We start from the raw sequence: 9,540 nt of genomic DNA, 5'->3' as shown, positions 1-9,540 counted from the left end.
AATCAAGTGCATTGTAGCCAAGAGGAATAACCAAGAGTCTAGGGACCGTTGAACATGATAGTGGGAGAGGAGGAAAGTAGAAGAAAATAGAGGAAAGAACTAGGAGGCAACAGACATTTATAGAGGTATAAATATAGGCCTGTATATATGTAAATATATTAATATGTAATGATAAGGATATAGGTCTATACATAATAGTTGTATGGTAAGTATTAAGGCAGCAGACAGACATTGGGCTTCTACTCAAGTCCTCCTTCGACACAAGAACACTGTTATAACTTGGCATTCTGTGATGCTCACCTTCTCAACAAGATTGCTGAAGACAAAATGGGTGCATAAGCAAAGGTGGTGAAGGAACCTGGTGGTACCAGGTTATTAAAAGACAGTGTCCGGAGGTCTTAAAGGCTTGAGGTAAACAAGCAGCCATCTCGCAGGGAAGCAACAAAGCCCATGTGGATGAAGCACAACAGCCTGTATGTTCACGAGGTGCCCATGGGATCAGAAGATCCAAAGCAAACAATCTTATCAATGCGAACAGGGGGAATGGAGTGGAGACCCAGAGCCCATTTGGAGACAAATGGACATCGTAGTAGATTCACAAGAAAGGGACGAGTCAACCAGGGTGCAGTACAGCATTAAGGAAACATGGAACCTTCCTCTAACTCTCTAATGTTGCTCCCCGCCCCCCACTATCATGACCCTCAGTCTCCCTTACAAATTCGGCTAGACTGGAGCATGTACAGTGGTACAAATAAGAGTTCTTGACACATGGAATCCAGGACAGATAAACCCCAAGTATCAATAATGGGAGTAGTGTAACCATGAGGGTAAGAGAAAGGTCGGGAGAGGGAGGAGAAAGTGTGAATTGATTGCAATGAACGATATATAACAAACACCACCACCACCCAGGGAGAAGAACAACAAAAATGGGTGTAGGGTATAATTGATGTATGGATTGTGATAAGAACTGTAAGAGCCCCCAATAAGGTGATCTTGGGGGTGGGGGGAAAAGGGTGTAGGTAGACAGCAGATGATGTAAGATAGGAAAATTTATAATTTATCAAGGGTTCACGAGGAGAGGGAGGGAGAGAAGCTGATACTAAGGTTTATTTTGAAGATAATTATGCTCATGGACTTAAATTCCTTTAGATGACATGTTAATATCTGTTCCATCAGGATTCTGAGAACATCTTACAACTTGTAAAGTCCAATGAAAGATTCAGAGAGATTATATCAAATAGGAGGAAGGGGAGATGCTTTCTACAGCAGGCTAAAAAGTCATTTGAAAAGAATAGACATTTTTTTTAAAAACAGACATAAGGAAACCTAATCACCAAAATAGAACGCATTATTTTTTATGGAGGCCACATGAAGATGCTTAAAATTGCCAATGTATGTCAGAAGCTTGCAGGAAAGGAGCCCACAGTACGTCTCAAACAGTGTGCATTCATTTCCATCATGGATTTCTTTCCATGCCAGGGACATTTCAGCATCTGTAGTTTTGGAGGATGTGAAAATGAATTTATAGCAACATCTGTTGTAACTGATGTGCTTTCCCCCAGAGAATCGTGAGCTGTGGATGGGTATAAGACCAATGGACTTAGCACAAATTCCTACAAACACATCAGCAGGTACCGTAAGGGACACTTCTTTGAGAACAACGTACATCATCCGAGTCACAGCCTGGGACATGATAAAAGCTTCACCACTGCAGTAATCCGGGTAGTACTTTTCTGGGTACTCACTAAGAGGGACAAATTCTTGGCTACGAGGGTTTCTGTTAGGTGTCTCCTGATGGATAACTCTTCCTACATAAATCTCTTCAAGATGTTCTTTCAGATTGAGAAGATAGTCCACCAAGGTTGGTAGATTGACAAACACCTCTTCATCCACCTTGAGAATGAACAGAGCATTAGGACAGAAAGTTACAGCCCACTGCGTCATGGCAGTGATCTTCAGGGTTTGGTTCCCAGGCGTGTCTAAGAAGCCTCCTTCGATTATATCATTATTTTTATGGGACTCTTTGTCTATCTCTTGCTGAGTAGTTAGCAGAACAGGCATTCCCAAAGCAAACAGTGTAAGAATGGCATGCCCTTGGACACTGGTTACGTTGCCCCAGGTTTTCCTGATGAGGTCCCGCCGTGTCTCATTGCCTGGGCTGCTGAAGATGAGAGAGAGCAAAAAGATGTTCTTCCCTTTACACACCTCTGACTGGCTCAGCATGTAATATTTAGAGAGGTTGCTTCTTAGGGGTTCCATGTTCAGTTTTCTTGCTTTATCCTTAATTTCAAGAACTTTCATATCTACATAAGGCAATGAATGCAAAAAGTACTCTTCCACAAAGTCAGCCCCAAAAAGTAAGGCGTGAAATAGGATGACATTAAACACAATAAAACACCACTGGTGAGTTCGGAGCCTGCAGAACGTCACCTGAAGAAAGAAAGAAAGCATGTGTTCACTCATTTGTGTCTTTGCCCCGCACCAGCCGTGTGTGCCACTGTTCTAGCACCTAAGAGCATCCCCTTTTAAGTAGGAGGAGGGTCTCCCACTGGATCCTGGTTTCTTGAGCATCAAGCATCCTATCTGACTTTTCAGTAAGTGACCAAGTAGACATTGAGTTGGTGATTTGGTTGTTTGGATGAAGACCTACGGAGATCTACAGGGCACTGACTGCCACAGGAATTGGGAGACCCAGGAGTCAGATGTGGACACGTGGCTGGAAAGAACAAGTAGCATCAAGGTGATAAAGGCCTATAGGGGAGTGTGTGATGCCCTTTCTTGGCCTGAAGCACCTGGATCCGTTTCTTCTCTAATTACAAAAGCCAAGGGCTACTTTTCCATGCAGTGGTGACTTTCATTGGCCGCTGCACAGAGTGCAATCAAACATTTATATTTTTCCAGTGTGACTTCCCAGTTGAACAGAGAACTAGAGTCTGTTTTGAAGCATTCTGAATCCAGCTTTAATGTCTGTCCATCTAGGCAGATTCCTGTATGGCACTAGAGATCACGACCCTAACAAGCTTACTGTATGTACCTCATTAAAAGCTTTGAACAACAAAGCCTTTCACGATCATTTCTCTTGTCACGAGTTGATGCTAGTTCATGGCCCCCACATGTTTCATAGTATGGCTGTACTTCATAGGGTTTGCAAAGGCTGTGGTTTTATGGAAGTAGATCGCCACCCCTTTCTTCCGCAACATCAACAGGCAGATTCAAGTCACCAACCTTCTGGTTAGTAACCCAGCAAAAACTACTTGTGCCACCCAGGAGCCATTTCATGAGAATCTGACCAAACCAAACACTGCCATCAGTCATCTCCCACTCAAAATGACCCTATAGGACAGAGTGGAACTGTCCTTTGGTTTAATGAGATTTTAAATCTTTAGGGGACCAGGTAGCTTTACCTTTCTCCCTCTAAACAGCTGGTGGATTCAAACTGCTGAACTTGAAGTTAGAAGCCCAACACATAACCCACTTTGCTGCCAGGACTCCTTTCATATCGATAGCCACCACTTATTGAACACTTGCTATCTGCAAGATTTTCTAAGCGCTTTTCTCACCTTCACCCATGAAGCCATTGTGGTATCCTTTCCAGATGGGTGTCATCAAAGTTAAGTGTGTCATCCTAGCAGATAAATAATTTGCCCACGATCACACAGCAAAGAATCATGTAGGGCCATGATTGGAAACCAAATTTGTGAGATCCCAAAGCTCACTCTTAACTATTGAAGAATCTTGATTGTTCTTTATGGAATAGCAACAACAAAACTAAACAAACTCCTGCACCTGTGATCTGAATGCCTTTCCATTTCTCAGGGTGGATTTGCATATAGAAGAAGATTCCGCCTCCTCCAAGCCTATTTTAATAGATAGCCAAATGCTTCGAAGGTTAATTAGAAACATACCTGCATGTTGACCGGGAGGAGTTTCAGGACTTTGGAAGTTATTGAATCCAGAAGGCAAGTTATTTCCAAATGTATCTCAGGATCACTCCAATCTAACAGCAATGGAAGTAAAGTACTTGGTGCCTGAAACTTTAAGGATAAGGTTTCTTTCCAATCAGCCTGAGCTTTTGTCCCAGAAGACCTGCTGGCTGCGTAGGAGAGCAAGTGCTGATCCTGTTACAGCTAGAGTGAATACAGGACAATGAATGGAAAAAGCAAGCCTCTTCAGAGGCGCCCAACCCTGTGTATTTAATGAAGTTGACCCCTTGTTCTATGGTGTGTTCCTCTTGAAGCATATGTGGCAGCGCCAAGAACAATACACCCACATCACCTATCTGCAGCAGCCTCACGCAGGAGAAGGCCCATATACAGAAGAATGTCCCGTGGACAGTAAACTTCTACTTGCTTTTAAAAAGCTGCCCTCACTTTGGGACAGTTAAACCACCCCCTACTCACAGCAAAGTTCTCACCACAATCACCTTCACTCGCTGTACGTACGGCTCTTAAATCACTGTAAACTATTCAGCCTCATCTTTCGCTAATCCCCAAACCCACTGCCATCAAGTCAATTTAGATGAATAGAAACCCAGTAAGACTGAGTAGAATTACCCCTTTAGGATTCTGAGACTAACTCATTAAGGGACTAGATAGCCTCATCTGTCTCCCTTTGAGGGTCTGGTGGGTTTGAAACACTGACCTTGCAGTTGGCAGCCCCTTGTTGCAGTAAAGTATGGCTAAATAAGAACCATATGCACCTGTGATCTACAGTTCCTAAAGACACGGGGAACTGCCCTCACTCATAACCCAGGGACTGTTGATAAGTGGCTTTTCTGCGCGACATGCATCTGCTACAAAAGTACAAAAATCATCCAGGGAGACTTGTCCCTAGTTGGTTCCTTTTCCCTCCCCAAAAAGAAGCCGAAGCTGCGCATCAGCTTCCTATCAGTGCATGGCTTCCACAAGAAGAATGCGGCATCAGGATTGGAGGAGGGCTTATTGACAACCTGAGCTATCCAGATGACACAGCCTTGCTTGCTGAAAGGGAGGCAGCACTTGATGATGTCGATTAAGGATTGCAGCCTTCAGTGTAGGTTACAAGTCATTATAAAGAGGACCCAAAGCCTCACAACTGGGTCCATAGGTGACAGCATGATAAAAGGAGAAATGATTGAAGTTGTCAAGAATGTTGTCTTGCTTGGATCCACAATCAATGCTCATGGAAGCAACAAAGGCTCGAAGGACATGTTGGGTTGGGTAAATCTGCTGCACCAGACCTCTTTAGAGTATTGAAAAACAAGGACGATATCTTGGAGAACTAAGGTGTGCCTGACCCAAGTCAGGGCATTTTTAATTGCCTGATTTGCATGTGAAAGTTGGATGTTGGGAAGGTGGAAGAGGAATTGATGTCTTTGAACTGTGCTGGTGAAGAATATTGACTGCAAAAGGACAAGCACATCTGTCTTGGAAGAAGTACAGCCAGGTGGCTCCCTTAGAGACAAGGATGGCAAGACTTTGTCTTACACACTTCGGGCATCTTGTCAAGAGAGACCAGTCCCTGGAGAAGGACATCAGGCTTGTTAAAGTAAAGGGGAAGTGAAAAGAGGAAGACCCACAAGGAGATGGATGGACACGGTGGCTGCAGCAAGGGGCTCAAGCACAGGACCAGGCAGTGTGTCATTCTGTGGTTCATGGGATCACTATGGGTTGGAACGGACTCTGTGGCACCTAACAACAACATAGAAACATCATCTAGTGAGGTTTCATGTATGTCTCCTTGTGGGGTGCTGAATTCCTGATAGAGGATGTGTAGGAACTTAAATTAAGGCATCCAGACTACCTTCCTCAGGCAGATTTTCCCATAGCATGTATGTGAAGAGATTGTCTCAGACACCATTTCTATCGGCAAGTTTATTTCCAGAAAAGAATATGCAGCATGTTTTCAAGTTCCTGTCACAGAAATAGCTGTTCATTCAGTTCTCATGCTAGGCCATAGGTCATCTCCTTTTCACATGTTGACCTTCACATCAGCTTTTGCAGTTTGCCAGCAATAATATACTGCATCTCACGTAGGGCAAGCTTTTGTTTTGGTGTTATGTTTTCATCATGAGAACTTGAAAATTGGTTAAGGGTGGGAAAATCTAACAACCCAAAAAACAAATGAAAGGGAAAATCTTACATGGGACTACAGGAGCAGAAGCATGGCCATGATAGGGACGCATACATTATGTTATATAAAAGGGTTTTCAAGATTCTCCAGGACCTTTCAACCCAGGCACTCGGGGTGAGACTGACAGGGCATGCCTGATGACTATGCAGCCCCTGGTACTGTCTGTCTCCAGGGAGGTGACCTCTATCAAGGACACACCCAAGTTACAAAGATTGCCCATTCCTGGGCTGTCTGGAGAGCAGTGGGGCTAATCTACTTTCCAAGGCACCTGCCTAAGGGTAAGTATCTACACCCTTGGTTAATCAACAGAAGGACTTCAATGAAGGCTTAATTTATGGAGGGGCTCACAAATTGATTTGGGGATGTCACTGCCGTGAACAGCTCCTTGCCAATAGGAGTGCTCAGAATTTAAGCTGTAATACAACGCTGTTGTGGAAATTGAGTGACAATACAAAGGGGTTTAAAAATGTCGTGGAAAAAATGAATCAAACCATAATGGAATTTTCCCAAACTTTTTGAAGCACTCTCATACATCAAGTGTTTAGAGCCACGTTTACATACAGAAAGAGCCACATATGGTTTGAGAACCACAGTTTGCCGACCCTCAGCCTAGACCGACCTTGTAAGTGATTCTGTCTAACGTGATGCTGGTGTCCCAATCAAAGTTCTGTTTCTGCTTCTGTAGTCCTACCCGTAACTGTGATGTCAACAATCGTGCATCTGTGACAGTTTTGTGTTCCATACCTTTTTTAAGTAGCTGGTTTTAAATCCTCAAGTGCCATTATGAACTCATGCTAATGGTCTCCCTTTTTGTCTTACCCTTTTTAAGACTTACTAAATGTGCTTCTTAAATTATGTTTCAGATTCGGGGTCTTTTTTTGTACCCTAAAACATTGGAGTTTAAGTAACCAGACCAAGGTCAAGGCCAGAGAGCAGCCAAGCTAGAATTCAAATCAAGGTCACCTGAGTCCCTTTTTGTCTTCCACATCAGCTACAGCTGGGATCTACTCAATGTCAGTGAATTTGGCTTGCTCCGCCCTCACCTTATTTGTTTCCTCAGCATTTCCTTCAAGAACTAGCATATGATCAAGAACTGATGACACAGATGGAAGAAGTCCAAGTTGCAATGAAGCTATTCGTGAAAACCAAGGTTCTAGGAAGCGTGGACTACCAATTATTCTTTAAAAACATTTTATTATTAATTGGGATTTAATACATATATCATTCCATGGTTCAGTCATGTCGAGCAGACTTGTACAATCGCTACCACAGTCAGTTCCAATCGTTCCTGGTACCCCGTACCCGGAAACCCTTATTCTACTTGCTGTCTCTATAGACATCATTCCTGGGTTTCATAAACCGAAACACAGAAAAACATATAACACAATTTCAAAAGGGTGACTTCCAATGACATAACACCTCTGAGATACATCCTAATATGAACAAACCAAACCAAAAATACAGAAAGTGTTGAAAACCAAATTGGGTCCAGCATGCATCAGAGGAAGGATCGACTGACAAGGTTTTAACTGTTGAAGTCAGATTTATGCCTTTGATCTTCTCTACTCATCTCTTCAGTGCCCTCTGGTTAGTCACCCAATTGAAATATTTCAACATGCCGATGGAACACTAGAAGCACGTATTAGTGCTTGATGGCAACAAATGTACAAATGTGCTTGACACAAGGGATGGATTGTGATAAGAGCTGTACAACCCCCGTATAACACCCCCAATAAAATGATTTTTAAAAAAGAAGCAGCACTTATTAGTATACATAATACATTTGAAAGACAGACACCTAGTTAACTGGAAGAGATCCTTATTTGTGCCTGTGTTAGGCATAGTTCTCAAGAGAAACGAGACCAGGACACTTATGATTTTAAATATACATAAGAGTATAGGTTTTTACAGCAAGAAGGAATATAACAGCTAATTAGTCCACACAGCAGTACAGAGGGTTCAGTTCAACTAACTTCTGTGGAACAGTTAATATACTGGACGTCCTTCAACTCTCTTGGGCTGCCAGTTCAAGGTAAGGAAGCAGGGCAAGCAGAGTCTGCCCACAGGCAACAAACAGGGTGAGTCACCAAGCGTCAGTAGCTCTGGAGCTTATTCAAGCAGGTCCAGATGGGATAGCAAACGCAAGCAAGGCAAGGCCACAGAATCTACCAGCCTCAAGCTCAAGCAACGTATACATCAGCGACATGGTGAGAAGCAGGTCTTGAAGGAGCCTCAAGCTCTAGCAACAGGATTCACAGGCTGGCCTTGCCCATGGGTAGTGTAGTTTACAGTGTGAGGCAGAGAACTTCGCTATAACAGCAGCACAAATGCCCCAGCACGCTCTATTCACCAGAGAGCAAAAGATAGGGGGGCAGACCTTGCAGAGCCATTTATCTCTTTGCCCTCCTAACAAACTGTGACCTGATTAATCCCCCATGTTCTTATTGGCCAGGTTGGCACAATAAACCTAACCATCACAGTACCCACTCCAAAAAGAGGTTACCCCACTGAATGGAAATCACAGAAAAATATATAATTCATATCACAAGTGTGGCATTTACATTTATTGTCAACTTGTTAAATAGATTATATGGGTGGAGTCTAGCGTGTCAAATCAGGTCAAAGCCAATGAGGACTGCGTGGGCATGGACTTTCGATGATTCTGGGAACTCTGGCCTTCCTCCCTGGAGGTGGGAACATACTCTCTGCCACAAATTCCTTTTGACAAAACTCATGGAGCCACGCTGATGAAGACAGAGCCTTGGAGCTGGAGGAGCCAGTTGGAGACCCACACAAGTGTTGAGATGCTTGCACTGCCACTGGATCCACAAGACTTTCCACCCACTACTGGCCTGTGATCTTCCTGCATTCGGTGTCATTGCATGTGTTGCGTGAGTCTGAAGAAGAATTTATAGACTGGTATTGGACTAATATATGGCTTATGGACTTTTCCTCAATATACAATTGCTCTTTGATATAAAGCTCTCACACACAAGTGTCTATGAATTTGTTTCTCTAGTCGACCCAGACTAACACATCAAGCAAGTAAATTTTTGCTAAAAATCATTCAACAACAGCTGCAGCAGGGATCATTGACAAGAAGCTGCCAGAAATTCGGAAGAGGACTTGGAACAAGGGAGATCCTTGCTGATGTCAGCTGGATATTGACTCAACTGTTTTATTGATTATGCAAAGGCATTCAATTGTATGGATCATAACTAACTAGGGATAACATTGAGAAAAATGGGAACTCCAGAACACTTCATTGTGTTCATGTGGAACCTATACATACATCAAGAGGAGTCATTGAAACAGAATAAGGGCACACACACTGTGGTTTAAAATCAGAAAGCGGTATGTCTTTTGCCACACTTATTCAATCTGGAGGCCTGGTGGCAAAAAATACGAGGCTTTCTACCACTGTAAAGA

At 43.3% G+C, this 9,540-nt stretch overlaps 1 protein-coding gene across 1 annotated transcript; it reads right to left on the bottom strand.

The window, feature by feature from the left end:
- Positions 1–1,326: 1,326 nt before the first annotated feature.
- On the bottom strand, positions 1,327–2,430 carry B3GALT9 (beta-1,3-galactosyltransferase 9). The gene has a single exon (XM_075559285.1). The coding sequence runs from the start codon at positions 2,299–2,301 to the stop codon at positions 1,327–1,329; it is 975 nt and encodes a 324-aa protein (XP_075415400.1). The 5' UTR covers positions 2,302–2,430.
- Positions 2,431–9,540: the final 7,110 nt, after the last annotated feature.

Source organism: Tenrec ecaudatus, chromosome 10 (genome assembly GCF_050624435.1).
Source record: "Tenrec ecaudatus isolate mTenEca1 chromosome 10, mTenEca1.hap1, whole genome shotgun sequence".
In the NCBI taxonomy this organism is placed as follows: domain Eukaryota; kingdom Metazoa; phylum Chordata; class Mammalia; order Afrosoricida; family Tenrecidae; genus Tenrec; species Tenrec ecaudatus.
This window is presented reverse-complemented; position numbering and strand designations above follow the sequence as displayed.

What these genes read in the sequence shown, in the direction of transcription:
- B3GALT9 (XM_075559285.1), bottom strand. Translation starts at nt 2,301, where the DNA reads ATGAAAGTTCTTGAAATTAAGGATAAAGCAAGAAAACTGAACATGGAA.